Below are 24,315 nucleotides of genomic sequence, written 5' to 3'. Positions count from 1 at the left end.
ACCTTTGAAGATATTGAATACTTCCTGCCCACATCTTCAACTAAGGGACCGCCAGAGGATTTCAGTGTTTATTGCTTTTTTCTCTGGGTTTGGAACAGTTCCGACCAGCTACTATTTGAAAAATATAGAAGTATTTTTTTGCTTATTATCAAAAGGAGAATGTAGTTTTCTTGCAACAAAATGAGAACTTGATATCTTTCTTGCCTCAAGGGTGTGTGTTGGGAGAGGGGGATGGTGTTCAGCCTTCTCTTCCTCCACCTCTGTATCCTGGTAGCCAGAATGACGTTTCAAGCCACACCAATGAGAGCAGGCTGCCTTTCATGAGAGGCAGACGTGTAGTAATTACCTTTTTGCTTATGTGCCTCTGTCCCCTTTGCTGAGAGGGTTCCCTTGCCGCTCTGTCTGTTGTCTGCACACCGCATTTGTTTGTCTGGAATGCAGAACTCCTTGCACTTGACAATCACTACAGTCTTTCTGCTTTTTCTCTTAAACAGCTTTTTTAAAGCCCCAGAGACCCTTAAAAAAATAAAAAAAAGAATGCAAATAGAAATTGCGCTGGAAGCTGAAATGAACATTGTTGCGAGTCATGAGATCCTGGTCACACTGGGACAAACTCTTTTTTATTTTGGGTAATATTTTTTCTTTGGCATTTATTACACCTCTGTTAAACACAGCTCATGTGACACAGTGTTACTCATAGGCAATCAGAAAAAAGCTGAAAGTTGAGCCATTAGTAGGGCAGGGCAACTTATTGTTAATAGCAGCCATTAAAGCTGAAAGGAAAAATTACCCATCTGCCCCCGCCAGACCTGTCTGTCTGAGATCGAGATTGGGCCTCCAGGCCGGAAGGGGGGCTGGGCAAACATGAGGGAAGGAGAATGGAATGTAGAAACTGAGATCTTTGTAAGGGAAGATAGAGTTGAATTCAAGGGTGGGCCCTACCCCAAGAATAGGGGGAAAAAGAAATCCTGCCCCAAGAATTCCAGCTGTCCTTTGTCTGATCATCCTTTCTCAGGAAAGCACCTGATAGCTTTTATCCAAAGATCTGCTGCAAAATGCATTTTAGCTACAGATAGGAAATGCAAAAGAAAGATTTCTGTAGCAACAACACCTTGTAATTATGAAATACTTTCCATCACAGTGCATAACATATAATAGATTTACTACACCAAAATTCTTTGCCATTAGATCTTGGGATACAGCAGCGAAATTTTCTGTATCTTTCAAAGAACATGTGGTTTAACCCCTTTCAGACATTTTAAATCCTAGCCAAAGATGCAACGCCATTTACCCACTCTGACAAGCTACTCTAAAAGTGTGCTTGTTTGATGGGGCCATATCAGATATCAGATAGGAAAATCAATTTGAGAGGGCTTTGCCACGAATATGTTTATAAAACTCACAACTGGTCTGGAAAAAGAAAGGCAAGTGGCCCATTTTACAGATGATGCTAACTCACTCGAGTGCAGAGAGTGACTGTTGTCACCAGGATCACATATCAACTTGGAAAATCGTAATAGAAACCACACTTGTGGCTTGGAGGATAGCCCCTGAAAGGGTCTAGAACAGCCCACTCTCCCACCCTGCCCCCCTTACACCTTAAAAGGGACAGTGACTGGGGACTATTGCTGTCCTGCATGCTTTTTCAGGCAGAGATATCAGAATGAGGTCTGAAAGGATACTTGGGTGGCCCCAGAGAAGACCTCCAGGATTGGCTGAGAGTCTGAGCATTGCTGGCAGTACTTAGCATTTAGGCTACCCTGAGTGCATGCCTGGCTCATGATAAGTGGTTTGGCCTGTCAGAGGCGGGAGGTGCCTGCTGACTCAGACCCAGAGAGGTGACTCCTACTCTTGAGTGTCTGATTTCTCAGATATGACTATATCCAGTTCTGGGCTCCAGCCCTGACCTGTTCCTTGGCTATCAAAACTATCATAAGGTCAGATCAGCTTAACTCATCTCCAAGGTACTTCTTGGTAGATTTTGGTTCCTTCTTGCATTTTGTGGCTTTGTTGCACTAAGAGCACTTGTTCTCAGCCCTCTGTACTGGTGGCACAATTTTGAATACTGTAATTATTTTGGTTGCACTTTGGAATGAATGTAAAGCTCTCTCGAAGGATCTTCAGCTCCATGTCACTCATCAAATAGAGCTCTTTTCTATTTTCCAGCTCTTGCATATAGGTAACACACACACATGCGCACGCACACGCACACACACACACACACTTGATATGCTGTGTCTTGCCTTCCACTCTCAGATGGTAACCTGATAGGCTGAATTGAGTGACCCACTCAGCTCAACATTCCTATTTCAGACACTGCTGACACACTGTATATCTTCCTGTGTACCAGCAATCAGGCTGTAAACATTAAATTGTTTTGAAAATTAGTTTTATGCATTTATCAGTTGTTTAAGAGTCTGGCAGTTTTGGCCTTAAGAGTTCCTTGTCAAAGACTATGGCGTGAAAGATCACTGGTCTCGGGCTTCTATGCTGTGATTAAATGTGGACAGTGGTTTTGGGGACATGTGTCTTAAGGGATAAGCTAGTGAGGAATAGGTTGAGACTGGTAGGACGAGCGGCCCATGGCATATTTCAGAGTCCTTAACCGTACTCCACACCTCGTGGGCCGTGGCTCTCTCTTCACCCGTGGATCATCTCGAGAGGGGATTCATGATGTCACGTGGAGTCTCTGCTCTCTCCAAGTGTACTGAAAAGGATTGGGTGTTGGGAAGGCATTGGAAAGCTGGTATTAGAAAGAGTTAGCTGGGGAGAGATTTGACGGAAGAGAAGGAAGCGTGTTTGCAGTGTTAGGGCAGTGGATCTTCCTCAAAAGGCCCAGAACTTAAGAAAGTCAGAAAGCTGTATTTCTGCTACTCCCCATGTTAGTGAAGGCAATTTTTTAATGTGATACCACTTTGAATTCTTTGACCTTTAAGAAATATGAATAAGAGAAAAGGATAGATGGCAAGATAGATGAGGAACTTCAGAGGGGGCTAAGATAACTTTAAGGGAAAGCTCATGAGTTGCTGAATTGTTTTACATAGTGGGGTGCTGTGAATAGGATGTTAAGGAAAGTTCTTCAGAAATAAACGACAGAACAAAAAAAATAAACTTAACATAAGACATTTTTTCTTTTTCAGCAAGGCACAGGGTTCTTTGGGAAGCTTCAAAAAATTCAGAAGTCATGGTGCCTTTTTTCATGGAATTTACCAAGTAGAGACTTTTTTGTAGGCATATCATTAAATGCTGGACTCTCAAGTGAAATGAGAAGTCTCCATCTGGGAGGTATAAAAGGAAACCCCCATCTGGTTGGTTTTAGCATCTTCAAGGTGAGGATACAATTCTTAAAATTATCTACCTATTTCTGAGTCCTGGTTCAAATTCCTTTGTGATGTCCATGTCAGTTGGGCCCCTGTGGGCCTCACTGAGTTGCACATCACCAAGTGTGGCCATCACTGTGGTTAGAGGCCATGGTCTCTGTACTACAGACAATGCTGTAATAGCTTCTGTGACCAAGTGAGGGAGGAGTTCGCGCTTTATTGTGATGGAGGCAATATTCTATTTGTAATAAGCCAGAAAAAATCTGTTCAAACCCAGTAACTTCAAGATTTTGCAAAGACTGGAAGGAGCGGAGGATGTGGGCATCAGCTGGAATCTAATTTGCCTCCCCTCCACACTTGCTGTTCCCCATTTCTCAACTGCTGTCTCCCAGTGTAATTACCATTTCGAGCATTTTCTGTTCATCCCCTGTAGGTACACCACATCGTGCCAACAACCCATGGCCCAGCAGGAGTATACAGTAGCCTTTGCCAGGGTCCACCAGGGCTTGATTACACTTCACGGCTGTAATTCAAGCCTGCTAATCCTCCTCTGCATTCGGAAAAGAGGCCTGTTCTGTTCGATAAGCTGATTACTGTCTGGTGTGTGCTTCATGCCTAGCAAGAGTTGTTTATATGTGGAATTATTGCTGGCTGGGCTCCGGGCTTCGCTACACTGAGGAAGCTCGCTTAGGGGTCAGGGGTGTCAGGCTTCACCTCTGATCTGGGAGGGGTGAGAAGTGGAGTGTTGATTACAGCTGTTTTTCTCTCAACCTCTGTGCTGGTGGCTAAATATTTACTTTTCTCTGTTAACGGAAGGAGCCAGATAAGATTTTAAGAGTCTGAGACTTTTGCCCCTAGGACCCACTGTCAAAGATCATAGAGTGAAAGATCACTGCCCCAGACTTGCCACATTCTGATTAGGTTTGCAGGGCGATCTTAGTGGTCTTTTGTCTTGAGGGTTACGTTAGGAAGGACTATGGCGGGACAAGTTGAGTGTGTGGTGAAATCAACAGCCACAGACTCAAGAGTGCCCGACCACAGGGAAAGGATGCCCGCAGAGACCATGTGAATACTTTCTCACACTCAGAAACGTTTTCTTCAAAGCCACAGAAGCCTTGAAACCACCTTTGCCTCTGCCTACCAGCCCATCTCTGGTCTGGTGTGCAGCTTGTGGCTTGGGTGCAGTCTACGAAGCCCTTGCTCTTCATGGAGGAGGAAGTGCATTTTGTTATAACCATCTGTCCAGTGAGGTTGGCGTGATTTATGCTGGCTGCACTCTCGGGATTCCCATCCCTTTTGCGGGGTATTTTGTCCCCAGATGCAGAGCTGAGGTTCTGCTTAATACTGGCTTTTAAGTGTTTAAGCCCTACAAATGGCTATTCGGTTTAATGGTGTGATGACGGAGTGAGTGCTGAAACAAGTACAGGTAAACAGAAGCACCTGGCCTTTGTCACCTGCTGCATGAGCATACATTGGGGTCTGTTTGTATATTTGAATATGTGGCAGTCTACACTGGAGTAAGGAAATAAAGATGAATGTCAAAAGGCTTAATTGTGATGATATCACAATCGGAGGCCATTTGTTGAGTAAACTTCCTCCACATCTCTGTATACTAATAATCAGTTTGTCTACGTTTCTCTATGACAGCATCATTTCCTTTAAGGCAGGCACTTTGTCTTTTATTTCTGTGACGGTTGCCTATCTGGCCCATAGTAACCAATCAAGGAATGGGTTTTTGGTTTAATGAACGAGTAATTAATAGATTTCAGTAAAGAGGCAGCCTATCCTAGATTGAATGCACAGTATAAATTGCTAGGTATTTATCATAGCTCATTGCAGGTGGGTTCCTTCCCAGGTACCTTTCTTGCCTTTCTAGGAAGCAGGGAATCCACATTCCCAGAAACGTGGGTGTTCCTTAGGTGTAAAGGGCATGGCCAGCTAAGGGCAGAACAGAAAAGCTGCTCTGGAAGGGGTAGGGGGCAGCTGTGGCATGTGATTTAGAAGGAAGGGGTGCTGTGCTTTGTCTCACTGCTGAGACATCTGAGCCACATAGTACCTCTTGATCCACAAATATCTTGAGAGATTTTTTGTTGTTGTTGTTGTTGTTGAGATGGAGTCTCGCTGTGTTACCCAGGCTGGGGTACAGTGGCACAATCTCCGCTCACTGCAAGCTCCGCCTCCTGGGTTCACGCCATTCTACTGCCTCAGCCTCCTGAGTAGCTGGGACTACAGGTGCCCGCCACCATGCCTGGCTAAATTTTTTTTTTTTTTTTTTTTGTATTTTTAGTAGAGACGGAGTTTCACCGTGTTAGCCAGGATGGTCTTGATCTCCTGACCTCGTGATCCACCCGCCTCAGCCTCCCAAAGTGCTGGGATTACAGGCGTGAGCCACCATGCCCGGCCTCTTGAGTGTTATTTTATCTCCCTCTTTTCTTCTTCCATTCACACCTACCTTTTTCCTTTTTGAGTCCTCTTTTTTTTTTTTTTCATCTAAAGTGTTCTCTTCCCTTTGCCTTTTCTAGGGAAATAATTGTCCCTTAAAGATCAGCATATTCTCCAAATGGATAAATTGTGCCCCAAGGGGCATTTCTTTTCCTTGTGACTTTAATTTCTAGTCTTAGAACATATCCAAAAGGAAATGCAGAGGTGCAAAGTTTTAAGCCTAATTTGAGCAATAAAATATTTCTTTTCTGTGCAATGATTAACTTTCCCTTCTTTAATTTCAAGAGGTTAATGAATCTGTGAGTTCAGTATACTTGTCATTGTACGTGTGGCTGGGCTAAAATTTAATATTGAATCTCTGCATTAAATCTTGTGGTTTTTTCATTTGTGCGTTGTGTGTGTGTGTGGTGGGAAGAGAGAGAGAGAGAGATGGGAGGTGGGGAGGGGCTGCCATTCAAAAGATGGGAGGTACAAGTAACGGAGGCTTTTTTTCTTCCCCCTACATATGAACTGAATAAATATTTGGCCATCGAAAGAATAATCGTTTTGGAAAACCACACCTTGAAATTCACCTTAGCATCTTTGAAATAATCTGAGGAGGGGCTGGGCATGGTGGCTCATGCCTGTAATCTGAGCACTTTGGGAGGCCGACATGGAGGGATCACTTGAGGCCAGGAGTTCAAGACCAGCCTGGCCAATATGGCAAAACTCCATCTCTACTAAAAACACAAAAACTAGCCAGGCTTGGTGGCATGCGCCTGTAGTCACAGCCACCTGGGAGGCTGAGATGGGAGCATCGCTTGACCCTGGGAGGCGGAGGCTGCCGTGAACCAGGATCTGGCCACCACACTCCACCCGGGGCTACAGAGTGAGATCCTACCTCAAACAACAACAACAACAAAATCTCAGGAGGTTTTAAGGGTCAAGAGATGAATAGCGAGGCCGCATTCCAGAGACTCTGACCATAAAGCTAAACTCTGAGCATTTTCTCATAGGACATCATCACTCACTATGGTATTTCAAAAGTCTAGGGTCCTACCACCGTCACAGGACTACAGAAGTAGCAAACAAAGGAGGGCGGAATTAAGAAATCTCTGCTTTTATTCTGTTCATAATTATTTACATCCCTGTCACTTAAAGCCTGGAGATAACTATGTGTCTGATCTCCAACCTGTGGTCGCCATCCTTGGTTTTGCAATCAGCAGCACTGTTTGAACGTTTACCTAAAGCAGAAATCTCTTAGTCTGTACCAATGTCAGTTCCCTGGGATTCTCTCTAGAAGAGGAAAGAAAACTATGTGAACATCATTCGCATTGGTTTGCAGAATCTTAAAATTAGTTAGTTTACTTTAGGCTGAAATGACTCCATAACCTTTTGGTTTTTTGCAAGAAAAAGAAGTATATATTATATATACCTTCAACATCCTTGATACAAGTGCTAGATGTTTCTCTCATTGGAAACCTTCAAAATGCCTTTCCTTTCAGTTTTCCTGAGCCCACTTGTTATTTTGGTAACATGAAGATAGGGAGGTGGCCCCATAGTTCTGGTTTGCAAATTGGGAACAGAGGCTGGAACTGGAGTATATCTCCTGCTGGGTGATGCTGAACATTAAGACCAAGGTCTTACATCAGCAACCCAGTGCTATTCATTACCAAACAGGGCAAAAATGGGGTAACTTTCATTTCACTTCCATATCTCCTGTCCCAAAAAGCGAAGTCAAATTCAGCATTAAAAAAAAGTGTTTGCACAACTGTAATTTTTGATGGTGTAGTGTAGAAACAATACTGTGTATATTTGGTTTGCTTTAAGACATAATAGACCAGGTGCAGTGGCTCACGCCTGTAATCCCAACACTTTGCGAGACCGAGGCAGGAGGATCACTTGAGCTCAGCATGTTGAGACCAGCCTGGGCAAAATAGGGAGACCCTATCACTACAAAAAAATTAAAGTAGCCAGGCGTGGTAGTGTGTGCCTGTAGTCCCAGCTACTTGGGAGGCTGATGTGGGAGGATTGCTTGGACCTGGGAGGTTGAGGCTGCAATGAGCCGTGATTGCACCACTGCACTCCAGCCTGGACAACAGAGTGAGACTCTATCTCAGAAAAAAAAAAAAAAAAAAAAGAATAGGTTAGAGTGTGAAGCTGAGAAAACTACATGTGTGTCGTTAGTAGTTTTTCTTGGTTTAGGCTAGTTCAGGAAAACAGAAACGAAATTCTGCAGAAGGCAGCAAGAAAGTCCACACTGGCCTTCATGCTGTGAAACTCTGCCAGCTGCTACTTGAGGTTCAACCCTATTCTTTCTTCAGGGTACCGCCTTTGCTTGCTACCAACCTTGCTACAACTGGAGGCAGCTGTGAGGTAGGGAGAACACCTTGAGCGAAGTCAACTGCAGAACTAAGTGTGTGCCCTTGGGCCACTTTGACTTCCAGTACCTCAGTTTCCTCATCTGATTAAAAAAGGGTTAATAATACCCCATAACGTTCATGTGAGAATAAAAGCAGAATGGATTTGTAAGGTTTAATTTCCATGAAAGAAAACATGGCGTATTTAATTCTTCTCTACCACCTTGTCCATATATCTGTTCTAGCAATTTCACTTTGTATATTAGCTCTTTCCCCCATGATTCTGCACACTTGTCTTATTTCTGGTCAAGTTTCCCCAACGAAATATAGGTCCTGTCAAAGAGTAGATCCTCAGTATATTATGTTGAATGAACAATTGACCGAGAGACCAACTGGGGTCCTTGTTGGAGTAGCAGTGTTGGCAAAATTGTGCAGCCTGGTCACACTTTGTGCGGGTTGAGAGATTTTTATTTTAACTGAGCTGTAAGGCTGTCACTGAACATAAGTGGACATGACCAGTCTGGCAGAGTCAAACAGAGTGCTGCTGGAAAGCAGGCAGCACCGAAAGAGAAAAGCAAATTTGGCTTCTAAGATGACCATATGTCTGTTACCCCAGAAAGCATGAGCCCCTGCAAAGGTCTCTGCTGAAGTGGGGAGAGTTGGAGCCTCCTCTGTTCTGCAAAGGATTTGCAGGGTGCTTAGCATGCTGGCCCCAGTGTCCTCATGGAAATAGGGATGGCTTGCTAGGGGCTGTCCCATACAACCAGAGTTGGGCTAAGTGAAGTGCCATCAACAAGGTGCCTACGAAGGGCCATGCTAATGTCTGGCCAGTGAAACGGGAACTTCCAGAGCAGATATTACATGGGTTGGAGAGATGTTGCTTTACTCAGTGAGCAGGAAAGCCAGACACCTCTTCAGAGAAATACAGTAAGAACCACAGTAAATAAGGCCCAGCCTCAGGGAGGCAGATATTTAAAGGAAAATTAAGACGGCGCCTCATCTATCTCTCTGTCACCCGTTGATGCATTTAGCCAGCGTCTTGTGGTGCTAAATGCTTTTTGATGATGATGGTTCATGATGACCACTGTACCTCCCCACAGGGGTGGGCGCCTCCGATGTGATAGTTCTTAGTGGGGGGCTCCATCTCCAGTGCACAGAAAGAAGGAATGGTCCAGAGACCCCCTACTCTCCCCGAGTTCCCCATTTTACCAGCATGTAAAAGCAAGTGGAGGCAACAACCACCACAAAAAAGCCCGTCTGAAAATAAGAGCCTAATCGCTCCCATCTGCTCCAGTGCTGCTTCCTCTCGCTGCCTGCCAGGATGTTTGCCGCAGATGCTAAGTAGCACATTATTTTCGATAAGTTAACAATCATTTACTTGAAATCTACTTCTCCTTTAAAATGTCCCCCTGGAAACTTGAATCGGCATCCGAGAAGCCTTGCTCAGGATGGAATTTGAATGCTTGCACTCAAGTTCGAGAACAGTTAAACCCATTTGACCGCCAGGTGTTGATGAATTGTAAATTTCAGCCCCTTAGACTCTGTTGGAAAGAGAGGAAGACTGTCCAGGAGAACAGAGCCACTCCTTAGGCCTCATTTCCCCAAGGGAAGGCATAGTGCTGAGATGAGAGACAGGAAATGATGGCTCCATGGAGTCGTCCCCAAAGCAGAAATATCGCACATCCCTGAAGATATTAAGTCAGTAGCTTTCTTGGTCCCCATGAGATCTCTTTTATCCAGAGACTGATCTAGTGAAGATTAAAGGCAGAATTTGCAATCTGGAGCTCATAATCTCAGTCGCCCTTCCCCCATTCCACTGTCACAACCAGGATTTCTTATTTAGTGCCTCTTGTCCAGGACACCGTTCGTATCATGCCCTGCCATCCGCTCTTCCCTGTCAGTTAAAGGCTTAGCGCGTTCAGGGGCTACTTGGAAAGTTCTGAGAAGCAGCAAATGCCTCTTGCTTTTCATGCGGCCTGTTTGCCTGTGTGTTCTGTGGCTCCTTGTGTCTAAGGACAGCACGAGTGACTCATTAGCAGCACGGCATGTGCTTGGGGTGGTTTTTGTAACAGTGGTGATGGATCATCCACATACTCTCCCTGAAGGACCCTGACTGACCTTGTATGCATTTGTGAGATGACTGTCTGGGGTCACAGGTGTTGTTTGTGGTCATGGAAAAAGAAAAGCTAATTGGCGTGTGTTTTGAAATGGACCTGGGGCGCCCATAAATAGACCCAGTGTCCTTCAGCTGGAGAATTCTGCTTCCACTAAAGTGAATGGAGGTGATTTCTCCTCTAAGTAGAGTGCGTTGAGATCTCTCTTCCAATCCTCTGTACCTGACAAATTGAGCAGGCTGGTTAGAGTAAAACCCTGATTTTATTAGTATAGTGTAAGGAAACATCCCACTCTAAGATATAGATCAGTATATGCAGGAAGGCAAGTTACAGGTACTCAGCCTCAGGTCATGTGTTAGAACTTGGTCTCACAGGTTTACAGTTTAGTCCACCTTAGAATTGCCTTGGTCAAGATAGAATCTGCTTTTCTACTCCCTCATCACGGAGGTTCTTGGCTGGTTTCCACATACAGCCACCCCTCACCACCTGGCACTGTATTCTCAGTCCAGACTAAACTCCTTAAGGGCACCCGATATCCTCACTAGGTGATGTCTTTCCTTGTTTACTCATCCCAGACTACCTGGGCCTTCTTTTGCCTCTGCTGATAGCCCTGGTAGTATCCAAGAGAGGCCCCTCTAATGACCAAGGTCTCTTTGATCTGCTCTAAAACCTCTTTTTGCCAGGAGTTCCCCACAGTGACTACTCAAGTTTTTCTGTGACTTGCCTCTGGTTATTAAACCTGCCTCTTTCTAATTTTCTCTGTAATACTCTAACATGAAATCACTCTGCCTTCTAGATTTTTTTCTTATTTTTAGAAATAGTTTGTATTAGGTTAGATTGGTTAAGCTGTCTAAAGCAAACAAAACAAAATCAAACCCTCTGAAAAACCCCAGAATAACATGGCTTAAACAAAATACAAGTTTATTTTTTCCTTTCCTTTCTTATAGCCCAAAGATGACTGGCGGGCTGGTCTCCAGGGTGTGGGAACTCCCATCTGGCTTCTTTCCCTAGAGTGGCTTCCAGCGCCCAGCCCAGCTCATGGTCCGGGGGATGGGGGAGCTGCAGAAGGGATGGAGTGATTAAGAGTACTGCGCCTCGTTGCCCAACTCTAGGCCACTGGTCACCCTGGTTGGAATTTTCGGTTTGGCATCAGTGACATCATTGCTTTGTCTGTCCTTGGTCTGCACACCTCTGTCTGTGGCTGTCACCTGGCAGAGGTTTGCATTTCAATCTTACTGGGAAGGAAGCCCGGTCTAGCAGGGAAAAGGTGTATCATATTATCAGTGGTAGTTCTCGTCTCCTGTGATCTGTAGATTTGGAAGTAATCATGGATCGCGTTAAGACTAAACAATCGACGAATTCTGTAAGGACTGCCCAAGGTCAATAGCTCATTGTATTAGGAACCCTGCATTTGAATTATTCAGCAGTTTTCAAAAACTGGGAAATATTCCTGTGGGAGCAAAATGTTCTTTATTTCAAACTTGTTCTGATGAAATTGTTTGGAAAGTTAGAGAAAAACTAGTTCTGTTCCTACTCAGGTTGTAGATACGGGCTGGAAAATGCCATTTGTCCCTAGGAGCTAGAAGCTAGAAGCTAATTTGTAGCCTCAAGATAGCAGTGACAACGGCAACGGGGTAAGACAACACGGAAGCATGCACAGCCCGGGCAAGTCATTGTAATATTTCACCTATGGGGTTTCTCTACATCCCGGCAGAGAAGGGTGACTGTGAGTCGCAGATCCCATCCAAAATCAAAACTTAAACATGCTTCCTCAAACCTTCGAGCACAAATAGCGTCTTTACCCTCTTCTGGTTATAATGTATTTATTTTTTAATGGAAATTTGAAAGCAGCCATTAAAGAGGACTTCCAGGCCAGCTTGTCTGACACAAGGTGAGATGACTTCAGAGCTAAGTGGTTCCCAGCAGGGTCTTCCAGCCTCAGAAAGAGAGGCTTCCAGTGTGAGCTCTGCCAGGCCAGGAGGATGGTGTCGCCTCTGGCTCAGGGAGGCCAGGGTTGAAGACTGTGGCATCTCCTCTGAGTGAAGACTTAAGAAGCTGCAGAATCCTTAATGTACTTGGGCAAAACAGCAAGAAAGGACTATAAAGAGGAGAAAAGAGGAGAGAAAGAAGACATTTTGAAATGTATTCTGTTGGCTGAGGATCTATGGATTCCTTAGCCTGTGACGGTATTAGTGTGAGCTTGCCTGGAAACATAGGTCAGTAAGGTAGCGGGGGTGTCTGTGTGTATGTGTGTGTGCTTGCATGTATGTGTGTGTGTATATTCTTGGCTTATCCTGGTTTCTCCTGTGTTGTTGATTTCTAACACGCAGAAAAACCAAACTCTTAACTCTAAACCTATCCTGCTTTTTTATTCCTCCCAAAGGAATCTTTATCAGTGAGATTGGTTCAGATTTAACCAAAAATCTAAAATCTTATCAGTCACCAAGCACTACTATGTGCTTTTGTAAAAATAACCTTATTTAATCCTTAGTAAGAATTAAGGCATAGGTGAAGTCACATAGTAGGAATCTTGGGCCTGGCTTTGAAACTGGTGAAGTCACCTAGTAGGAGTCTTGGGCCTGGCTTTGAACCTAGACACCCATGGCCTGTTTTAGTGCACATTTTGTGTGTGTGTGTGCGCCATGCTGTGGCACTAACAGAAGAAAGCTCGCGCCCATACTTACACATTTCTGGGTATTAAAATGTGGTAGGAGAAGGAAATCTATCCTGTATTAGCTCTTGCCAGAAAGCAGGCAATGTGCTAGGTGCCTCACTGAGACTCGGAACTGCAGAACATTTTTACCTTAAGGCTAAAGAGCATTGAGAAACTTCTTCTGTTTTCTCTCTGTGGTTGCTTCCTTTAGGAAATACCATTGTAGAGAGAAGCTTTCATCTCCACGGAATGCACAGCAAGCTGCCAACCAATGGCTCCACATTTTTCATGCTTTTTATGTGTAACTAAGAAGGAAACTGTTCCTTGTATCATGGGTTACCACAGGCAATCCAGGTCTCACACACCCTCCCCTGGCCCTGGCCCTGGTCCTGGCCTTCTGTCTTTCCGATGGCTTTCCCCCCTTCCTCGTACCTCTGGGTATGTCAGTCAGAGGCCAAAGCTGCTGTAAGTCATGCCTTCCTACCAACTTCTGTGGCTCCTGTTTAGGCAAAGGGCTTTCCTGAGCAGCAGTCCAGACTTGAGCTATTAAGGACCAAAGCCCCTCGCCTAGGCAGCCGGCACCCATCCAGAAAGGCAGGGGCCTATCGCCCAGCACATTAGCTTTCTCCCTGCCAGCTGGCCCAGGGAGGCGCAGTGTGCCAAGTGGGAACGTGTGAATGGGATCCATGCCCATGCATCCCCTGAGAAGTAGAAAATGCACGTGACCAGAACCGCCAAAACCTAACCCGGGGAAAAAGATGACAAGAAAAACTTGGTGTGTTCCTCTAAAGACAACCACAAAACATAAACAAACAAAAACCTAAAACTGTCTCAAGAGTGTCATATAATTTTGTTTTCATCCCTTGCCCTAAAACCTCACACAAAGTTTTACACAGAGTGGCTGTTGGCTAAATGTGAAAAACGAGTGAATCTAAGAGCTCCTCGCAGGACCACGTTTATCTGGAAAGTCAGTACGGTGCCTGGCACTGTAGTAAATGCTCAATAAATATTCCTGGGATGAAACACTTGAGGACCTCAAATTCTTGCCTTTGTTTGACTAAAGCTTTCAAATCCCTGAACTTGGTTACATTTTGGCCTACCTGCTTAGCAAACCAAGAAAAACAGTTGCAATGGCTTAAAAATATATTATCTTACCTTCAATACAAATCCCCTACTTTAAGAAACCCTGGACCTAGATTAATTCCCACCTCCGTGTCTCTGAGATTCTAGAGGGCTGAGAGACAACCCTGGGGGAACAAGGGTGGCTTTCAACATTTGGAGATTTCTTAAACTAGAACTTGCTCATCTGAAGAGGCCACTCCAGGCCTACTGCAGCATCTAGGGTCTCCACTTGGGGCCGGAAGGTGTCAACTCAGGTGGTAACTGCTTTCCCTGTACTAATCAGAAGCACTGACTGACACCTATCAGTAATGCTGACTTCTAAAATTTAGAAAATAGAATCGTCAGTCATTTCTATTGGATTAATAACTCTTTAAAAATCACCATTAAAAAAAAAGACATTTCACATCAAACAAACAGAGATTGAGAATTAGGAGTGAAGAACACGAGGGCCTGCTGCCCTGAGTTTCAAGACATTAACAGAAGATTTGGGTCCCACCTTTGGTTGAGAATAATCAAATTAGAGCATAGTTATTTCTCAGCTTGAGGAGGTTCCAGGCTGTGGCTATATTGAGCTTATAGGAAGTAAGCAAAATCAGAGGAAGAAGTATATGTGCATCAGTTGGATGCACACAAATCTCCAGATCTGCAGTTGTTATCCACCCACCCTGGCAATCTCACGTACCCACAAGCCTCAAAGCAGTTGGTATCCTGTGTCCGATGGACTGGAGGAGCGTAAACCACGGGCTCCTTGAAGTCAGAGCCCATATCTGGTTCATCCAAGGTCCCAGCATCCAGCTCATTCTTGTCACCTTGGAGGTACTTGAGCAGTAATTCGTTTGATTGCACTGAGCGTTCCTCAGAGGGCCTGTTTGTGGAGACCACCTCTATGTGGCCCCTTGGCTGCCAGGCCCTGTCAGCTGTCACAGGGCGCTTCTTCCCCAGGTACCAGTCACCAACCAGACTTTTCCCAGCACCCGGAGCCTTTGTCACTGGTAATATTGGCTTCCTGGGGACATACCAGGCTGGGTCCAGGAAACTCTGGCTTGATGCCAGTGTAGTTTTGCTTGTTTAGAATTGTCAGATTTGAAAAGGCAGATTTGACAGTTTTTTGAAGTGGATATGGAAGAGGTGGCAGAGAGAACAGCCTTCTACCCAACAGCATGCTGGCTGTGGTACAACTTGTAACTGGAATGCAGGGGGAAAGAGAGCACATACAGGGAATTGGCTGCCTGGCTGAGAACAGGAAGCTGAGGCAGAGATCCTTGGATCTCACCAGCCTATATCTTCCTTCCCTCCTTGATTCTTTATTACATTGCTCTTAAGAAATACTGGAACAGATACTTAGTGTCAGAGGCCCTGTGAGGTTGTGTGGGGAACCGCCTTTCAGGAGTTCACAGTCTTGCTGGCAAGATGGTAGGTGTGCCCTGGCGTGTCCTGAGATGCCCCACGGCTGTGGTCTAGGCAGTACGTGCCCTGGTGGCTCAGAGGCTTAGAGATCATTTTTGGCTTTTCTCATCGGGGCAGATTTCATAAAGGATTTTGAGCTGAGATTTAAAATGAAATAGGACTGTAGTAAGTGGATTTCTGTGGCTAAGAAAGAAGAGGGCATTCTGTCACCCAATACAGTGGCTCTAACCATGATAGTGGAAAGAGCTAATGGGAAAGGACCAGATTTAGAGAAATTAAAAGAAATTAGGAAATCAATAGAAAAAACTTCCTTGCTTCCATTACTCATATCTGATTGTTTTCTTTTTGGCCGGAGTAACAGTGTGCCTTCGGCATCAGAAGAGACTGTGTGTGTGTGTTTGTGTGTGTGTGTGTGTGCGTGCATGCACAGAATAGATATCACATCCATGTAGCTGCCTGTTATGAAAAGGATTCAGAACTGCAATATTGGAGAGGACTAAAGTGTCCAAGAGTTAAAGATCTAGAGTTCAGTCTCGGCCGTGTCTCATTTGCTTTGATTTTGGGGAAATGTGCTTTGCTTTTATAATCTTCAATTATCTGCACTGTAAGTTTGGAACATTACTTCATGTTTTATAAGGTGATGTAATTCAGTGCGTGCAAGTACTTTATGAACAAATAAAAGGTGTAACTCTCAGGAAGCAAGCACTTTGCTCTTTTCCTAAAACTGCATCGCTGACTTAGGAATGAGGCGGGGAGAGCTGGTCTCTCTTTTCTAACTCTTCTGGTAGGATGTGGTAAAGACTTAGCTCCTGGGCAATAGAACACTCTGCATGGAGGTTTGTGCCTACAAATCAAACAAAGAGATCAGCCAGAGAGAGCCTGTCCTTTTGCACACCTTGTGCCTTTCCCCAAACCACCTGCCTCTCTGCTTTCTGTCTTGTTCTTTATCTGTTTCTCTCTCTCAGCTCAGCTTTGGGCCCCTGGACTGTTGTCCAAATCTGAAGACCACCCTCCCTGTAGATCTGCCCTCCTCCCCTCCCCACCTGCCCCCACCTGTGGAAGTTTGAATCTGAACAGAGGCATTCCCCCAGCACGAACCTGGACACTTGAGACTGTCCGCCCGCGTGGAGAACCAGTCCTTGGTGAAGAAAGAGTGCCCTCTAGTGGGCATTGACTGGAGCTGCTCCGGACCCACGTCGCTCGGCCAAGGACAAAACAACCCGCACACAGCCTTCCCACTAAGGATGATCTTGACTATGCCTTTGGGTTTGGTTTGTTTTTCTCTTTGTGTGAAGAAAAAGAAAGAAAGAACAGCAGGGGACAAGTGGTGAGAGCAGCTGCCACAATGCTGTGACAGTCCCCTTATCTTAGGAGTTTTACCAAAGAATTAACCCCAGGGCAAGCGATGGCAGCAAGGTACATGTGACATCAGAAGCTTTTTAAAGGGCTTGTGACAATTCCTGTATAAATCACCTACATGTCTCAACTGGTCTCTTCCATAATTGGGTGGATTTGTGAGAAGGAAACTCCTTCTATAAGAATTGTTACCAAATGGGTTAAAGATATTCATGGGTGCAACCCCTCTGCAGATTGCATATCCACTGCAGTCAATGACATTTTTTGGGTAGTGGACGCGTCCAGGCCTGCCTGGCCATTAAAATCCTATATGCATGGGGACAAACAGGGGATTTGGCCCTTTAAAACCTATTTCACAGAAAGCTGCTGGGGTGGGGAGGGAAGAAATGAGGAGGAGGGAGAGAGCGCAGGGCACCCATCAGGGAAGCAGGAACCTGATCATATGTGATGGTTGCTGGATTAGGTAACAGCTCCGCTGGTTGAAATTGGATCTTGGAGGATGAGTGTTAACATCTCTGGTGTCCTGGCGGAAGGTTCATTCGAGTCTTGCATGCTGCTGCAGAGATAAAAAGGAGCTTTTAAATAATCATTTTGTCTCCTACTCACCAGAGTACTGGCTTCAAGCAATAAATAGGTAGCATCAGTTCTGCTGAGACAGATCACCCTTTTCATTTATTTATCTAATGTTGGTGGGAGTTTTTTTAACCACCGGGCTGAACAGTTTCTGTATCAGTGAAGCCCAACACCTATTCTTAATAGTGGTATATTTGGATTCTCCTTGTGCTGGCTATAAATATGAGCATGCAAGGTTGCTTATTGGGCCATCTCTGCCCCCTCCAAGCATTACAGACACAGCCCAAATCCACCAGAACTGAATTTTCTATGCAAAATAGTGCAAGATGAAGGTTTTCTTTTAAGATTTTCCCTTGTTCATATTGTTCCTTAAAAAAATTTTTTTTGGGGGTTCTTGCACAATCATTTTCTATTTTCATAATTTGAGTATAATTTAAAGGGTGTAATTTAGAAATGACTGTTGTTTTTTTTCCCCCCCTTTTCTTTTCATTCTTTTATTTTCTTCAGATCTCTGATTTGGGACCTATTTATGTGTCCCGGACTCTGAGTGTAAATGCAAGCAACATTTATGCTGTGGTGCGCTGTGTCTATCTTATCAATTTCTAATTGGCCACATTTAGAAACTAAGTCTATGAACTCATAGTGAATTCAGATTTCTTTTTAAGGAGTATTTGTTTGCAAGATTCATAAAATGATATAAACGCTAAGCGAAATGCCCACACTTTCTGGCCCCACCCTACCCACCGCCGCTGGGCTCAATTAAATGTATCCTTCATACCTGAGAGAAAAGAGTCAGTATGCTTTATGCTGTAAGCTCTGCAACCCTCCTGAAACTTCCATGGCAGGTAGGGGCTTGCAGTCTATCCTTTCAGTGCTCTTTGCCAGCCTTGACAATTTTCTTTCTTATTTTATTTAAAATCAGTTAGATTTGAAGGCCAAGAAAAGTATTAATTAGGAGGTGTGTAGAGTTTGTGTGGAATTGTTTGTGCTTCCCATTGATGGTTTTAAAAAGATGGAGCAGAGGCGTGAAACCGAGAGGGGCTAGAAAGAGGAAATATTCTCAGAGGTAAATATTAGGTACACGGGCAATATTGATAGTGACGTGCGCGTGATCACCTACGTAGCTCCTGGAGGAGCGAGGACCAGAACTGTCTGTCTGCCTCGCCTCTCCCTTCTTTCATACCTCACTGAGTTTGGCTGGAGGAATAAGCTGATGGAATGAATGAGGCCGCTTGGGGTACCCGTGTGATTGGAGAAGGAGGGATACTTGATGTTACCTCAAGTAGGCAGTGCTTAAGCTAGTCCTGGCAAGGCAAGTCCTGACAGTTAATAGGACATCATTCTTTTTGCTTCGCTGTTGTTGTTGAGACCAGAGGTTGTCCTAAGATCTCTCAGTGTTGGGCCGCATGCAGGACCCGTTGGCTATGGAGCAGCCAGGTGGACCCACGTGAAGGCATTAACACCCGGCTGAAGGGTTACCAGCCTCAGCATCGCGGGGAATGTTCCTACCAGCTGTGGGGGCTTACAGCCTCTTCTGAAGGAAGTATATTGGACATGAGATTCAATAGAGTGAATGAGAGAATAGAATTTTGCCCCAGCACAATGTTTTGAATAATTGAGCTAAAGTGAAAGAACTGTATTTATTAATGGCTCAGAGGGGATTCTTTTTTTTTTTCTCATTTGTAAATGACCCATAAATATCTTTGTTGATAAGACTATTACATTTATCATATAAAGAGAAACACCCATAAACCCCACGTAGAGGTGAGGAAGGAGGGGCTGCTGGGGGCTGCTGCCGGATGCTTGGACGCACCAGATTCTTTTTGGCGCCTTTAGGGCCTGGTATTGAGGGAATGGTTACAGCAGCCATCTACTTTCTTAAGGAAACCTTTGTTAGCGGCAGTTTGTTCTTCAGAGTGCTTTGGAGATTTGAGTAAATAAATTTGAGAAACAATAACGTGACTAAATCCTTATTATTCAAAGATCAGCTAAAGGAGCAGTTTCCCATTCAGTCTCCTAAGCCTACAAAAGAAGGATTTTATTGAAAAAAAGTCCACAAAATAAACTTCAATGATCTCCTAACCTTTTGCCATCACTACTGTAGCAATTTTGTTTTTGCGTAGCAGAATATTACACATTCAGGTTTGAAGAGAGAAGATCATGACCTGATAGCTTTGTGGTTTGTGTCTAGGGTGCAGGCTTCCTTCTTTTCTCCTTCCCAGCTACTTGCTCTCCCTCCTCCCTCCCTCTCCTTCCCTTACTCTCATCCTTTTTTACTTCATCATGGAGTCCAAGCTTCTGCTCTGCACCTTTTGTCCTCTTTGCTCCTTATGGCCACCTCTGGTCCACATGGCTCACCATTCCATTGGATGGTCTCGTGTTTTGTGAGAGCCATACTGTAGTTTCCCTTTTGGCCTAGGAATTGGGATTTCTTCTGAACAACGTTCAGGGTTGGTTCTTGTGCTGCCTCTTGGCAGCCAGGAGTGTGTGGGCACAGCCAGCAGTTATGCTGGTATTATATGTGATGGAACACTCAGACATCTAAACATACCCTCATTGAACTCATCTTCACCTTCCCTGTCACAACCCGCAGCCCTGCTTTGCCAGGGCTGGGGAGACACCAGGAACTGGCACCGTCCCCCTGGGGCTCACCAGATGCACCCTGCTATGAAACAGCTCTTGACTCTGCTCCGGTGTGTGAATATCCACCAGGGACTTAGACCCTGCCACCTCCATCCCCAAAATGTGAGCCAACACCGGACCCCTCTCCTCTGCCTTTAATCACTTCCTCTTTCCCACCCTACCCACACATTCTTTTCAATTTCTTAAACATTGAAAACACTTTTTATGTTCCCTCTTAACAAAGACTTGGCTGCTGACAACCGAACTGGATTTAGATGAGTGATTTATTTTATGGGAGGTTGTCTGAAGGGGTAGTAAAAAAAAGACTGTCTCGCTCTTCTGCTGATTTACTAAATCACTGGATCTCCTTCAGTCCAAATCACCACCAGGGGTCCTGGTGTTTTAATAAAAAGCAGCTATCTCATTGATCTGAGACGCCATCCTACCAGAGCACTGGCTTCCCCCAATCCCTGGAGACAGCTTGTTAAAAGGACCTCACCCTTGTTTCCAACAGGACAGAGTCCTTATCACTCAGAACAGATAGATCTCAATTTTTGGAGCTAAACGACCCTGCTCAAGGGCTGATTTGTCTTCTTGCTATGCTAGACCTCACTCTCTGCTAGTCCACAGGAAAGGTCTTAAGATTTCATTCCAAATGTACTGGATTCATGTACCTTAGTTGATTTTGGAAATGAAAAATTTAAACTGATCAAACATTGCAAAGAAAGGCAATGAGTGCAAAACCACAAACTTACGGAAATTTAAAATGAGAAAGAGGGAAATGCTTTTCCTTAAACTGAAATTAGTATGGGGATAAAAGTAAAAAATATATTTTGTTATAATTACTTTTTTTTTTTGAGATGGAGTCTCGCTCTGTCGCCCAGGCTGGAGTGCAGTGAGTGGTGTAATCTTGGCTCACTGCAACCTCCGCCTCCTGGGTTCAAGGTATTCCCCTCCCTCAGCCTCCCGAGTAGCTGGGACTACAGGTGTGCGCCACCAGGCCTGGCTAATTTTTTGTATTTTAGTAGAGATGGGGTTTCAACATGTTTGCCAGGATGGTCTCGATTTCCTGACCTTGTGTTCCACCCGCCTCAGCCTCCTAAAGTGCTGGGATTACAGGTGTGAGCCACCACGCCCGGCCGAATTTACCATTTTAAACTATTTCTAAGTGTACAGTCGAGTGACATTAAGTACATTTGTATTATTTTGCTGCCATCTCAAAAACTCAGCTTCCCAAAGTGAAATTCTGTGCTCATTAAACAATAGCTCCCCACTCCTCTCCCCAACTCATGGTACCCGTTATTCTGCGTTCTGCCTCTTATAAATGTGATTATTCTAGATTCCACATACAAGTGGAGTGTAATTTTGGAAGACAGCAAGTACCTCCTTCATTTGCTCACCCTCTCGGTTTCTCTTTTTCCAGCCTTTCTTCTATTCCTCAAATGGCATCTTGCAAGTAATTTGGCAGCTTATTTAGCCAAAGAACACAAATGTGTTTTGTTTTTTAATTTTCTTTCTTGGGTTACTATTAACGCTCTCTTCCCTTTGTCCTTTTCTGTAGTTTTGAGTATCCGAGGAGCCCAGGAGGAGGAGCCCACAGACCCCCAGCTGATGCGGCTGGACAACATGCTGTTAGCGGAAGGCGTGGCGGGGCCTGAGAAGGGCGGAGGGTCGGCGGCAGCAGCGGCAGCTGCGGCGGCTTCTGGAGGGGCAGGTTCAGACAACTCAGTGGAACATTCAGATTACAGAGCCAAACTCTCACAGATCAGACAAATCTACCATACGGAGCTGGAGAAATACGAGCAGGTAACCAGAACCACCTGGGGCTCAGCACCCAGGTCATTTAGGAAAGGGTAGAGGAAGCACAACCCTGGGGCTTGTAGAGACGAGCGGCTCACGTTTCCCAGGTGCTGGCGTCCTTGTGCCCGGCATCCCCTGCCTGGCCACAGAGCCCTGGCCAAACTTCAGTCTGCCAAGTCCTGGTCTCAACTGTTAAAAACCTAGGCGTTCAGTGGAGGTAAAGGCATTAAAAAATGTGCAACGCTGTAAGTGATGATTTCAAGGAAACATGAATCATGCATAGAAGGAACACTCCATGCCTGGACTCCAGAATGTGTGCCTCTAATGGGCAGTCCTGGCTGTCACCCAGGCGCCGTAGGTGATCAGCAGAGTCACCAGCTAACCTGCCAGAAGGTGGGAGGTTTTTCTCTGGCCCTTGTGTTTTCCTTATGTATTAGGAGGATTATACTTTTTCTGGGTGCTCATAGTATCCTATGGGAAAGTGTTTAAAACTTGGCCCTAGAGTCCCTCACTTTACCCAGACTCAGTTCAAATGAGAGTTAAACATACTCCCTCTTTGACCTAATATATGGTGTGGAATATGATACACATCATCCTTTGTTAAAAGGTTAAAGGGTTCAGGAGACCCATGGAGCCAGACAAACTGGGATTCTAATCCGGGCACTGGTCTGTGGGACTCAGTGTTCTGCATACTCAATTCTGAAAGCTGATGGGTGGCACAGATCTGTGGATTTGGAGTCACGGATGTGAAGGACCATAAAACTTACATAAAGAAAAGGGCAAGAAAGGCTGTTAACTACAAAGCAATACATGTAGGGTCTCCTGATTATAACAGAGCCCCTCTCTAATAAAGAACCCCCATCCCATCCTCCCCACAAACACATACACACATCTATATAGCAACGCTAGTTCCTCTGTTTAGTGTAAGCATGCTACTTTATCAGGAGTTCTTTAACAGCAGCTTTTCATTTAGATAATAGGTAAGTTTGTTGTTACCTCTTGTGATGCAACATTGTACTGAAGTTCTCCATTACCTTACTCTCATTGAATCATTCCCTTCCCTTCCCTTCTTTTCTTTTTCTTTTCTTTCTTTCTTTTTTTGTTTTTGAGATGGGGCCTCACTCTGTCACCCAGGCTGGAGTGCAGTGGCACGATCTCTGCTCACTGCAACCTCCATGTCCCAGGTTCAAGCAATTCTCCTACCTCAGCCTCCTGAGTAGCTGGGATTACAGGCAGGCGCTACCATACCCAGCTAATCGTTGTATTTTTAGTAGAGACAGGGTTTCACTATGTTGGCCAGGCTGGTCTCAAACTCCTGACCTCAGGTGATCCACCTGCTTCGGCCTTCCAAAGTGCTGGGATTACAGGCATGAGCCACCACACCCGGCCCCTTCCTTTTTAAAAGCCAAAAAAGAAGAGAGAGAAAAAGTGGAAGGTAGAAGACCCTGTGCAGTCCACTCATAACTAGATAGAAGGCAAATGCCAACTTAATAGAAAATTTAAATTTTAAAATAGAAATAGGCATTTTAAAATTTAAAGTGAATAAAGTTTCATTACTGCACTCCTATCTACCTTTGGAATGGATTTCTACAAAATCCTGTCTTTTATGAGGGCAAAAAAATTGCTGTGAAGCCAAGAATAGTGAAATTTGACCATCAGACAAGGTGTAGGGAGGGTGAAGGGGAGGAAAATGAAAGCAAGCTGTGGTAAGAAGCTGTGAGTCATCCTCCTTTGCCGCCTTGGGAAAGAACAAATGTTCTTGCCACAGTGTTGGCTCCTATAGACATTTCCCCAGATCCCAGGCAATGCTGAGCTCAGAGAGCTGGCTGAACTCGGACAGTTTCCCCAGCCATGACCATCGTTTAGAATTTGCAGTCTGCCCTAACCTAAAAGGGTAATTTTGGAAGGCAAATGGGGACAGACCTCTCGCTGACCTCTTGGGTTCTTATTACCCAATGTTCTTCCTACTTCGCCTTCACCAATAACCCTGTCCTCTGGCATAGCAAGCTGTCCTCAGATTTGTCCTCCAGGTTAACTCATGCCAAAGAACAGGACACAAGACAAGCCCAGAGTGTGACTTCCTTCACTAAACCGTAACTGCAATGGATGTTAGGTTGGGAGGTGTTGAAAACTGTCTTTAGTCTGAGCTCAGGTTGCCAGCAACGTAGAACTGCTTCCTTGATTTAAACCTTCTTATCATTCTTCCATCCTCATCCAAAATGACTAAAAAATCATGACAGCTGTAGTACATTTCAATAGCATGTCACCAATCACAAAACTCTGTGGCTGACATAATGGTACTTGCTCCTCAAGGCAATGTTGAGATTGGGCACCCAGGACAGGTACTGCCATCCTCTCCCTTTTGATACAGGTGAGGAAATGGAGATGAAAGAGGTTAAGATGTGGTGGAGGTCACACATTTAATGAGGGAGAGAATTTGCCCTGGAATCCAGGATTTGACCCTTACCCCAAGGGCTCTTATTAGAACAATACCTGACTCCACTTTGTAAGAAGAGAATGTGGATGTCTTTCCACAATGGAGTAGCCAGGTTGTCCTCTCTGTTACT

General features: G+C 44.9%; 2 protein-coding genes across 10 annotated transcripts in view; both read left to right on the top strand.

Moving 5' to 3' along the window:
• The window catches only part of MGST3 (microsomal glutathione S-transferase 3), a 1,219,025-nt gene that overhangs the window by 337,334 nt on the left and 857,376 nt on the right, over positions 1–24,315 (top strand). Inside the window, exon 1 of one of the 3 annotated variants that reach the window (XM_050768848.1) lies at positions 12,440–12,450. The exons of the other annotated variants lie outside the window; for them this stretch is intronic. The gene's annotated coding sequence lies outside the window, so the exon portion shown is untranslated. Of the gene's footprint in view, positions 1–12,439; positions 12,451–24,315 lie in introns of those variants that run through there. 3 annotated transcript variants of the gene reach the window in all.
• Positions 1–24,315, top strand: part of PBX1 (PBX homeobox 1) — a 290,936-nt gene that overhangs the window by 214,279 nt on the left and 52,342 nt on the right. For all 7 annotated transcript variants that reach the window (XM_050768576.1, XM_050768575.1, XM_050768585.1 and 4 more), the window contains one exon: positions 21,510–21,754. In XM_050768576.1, the coding sequence (XP_050624533.1) occupies positions 21,510–21,754 (245 nt within the window). The remainder of the gene's footprint in view (positions 1–21,509; positions 21,755–24,315) is intronic.

This window comes from Macaca thibetana, chromosome 1, assembly GCF_024542745.1.
Source record: "Macaca thibetana thibetana isolate TM-01 chromosome 1, ASM2454274v1, whole genome shotgun sequence".
NCBI classification, from domain to species: Eukaryota; Metazoa; Chordata; class Mammalia; order Primates; family Cercopithecidae; genus Macaca; species Macaca thibetana.
Note: the sequence above shows the minus strand (reverse complement) of the source record. Positions and strands in the feature narration are given on the sequence as shown.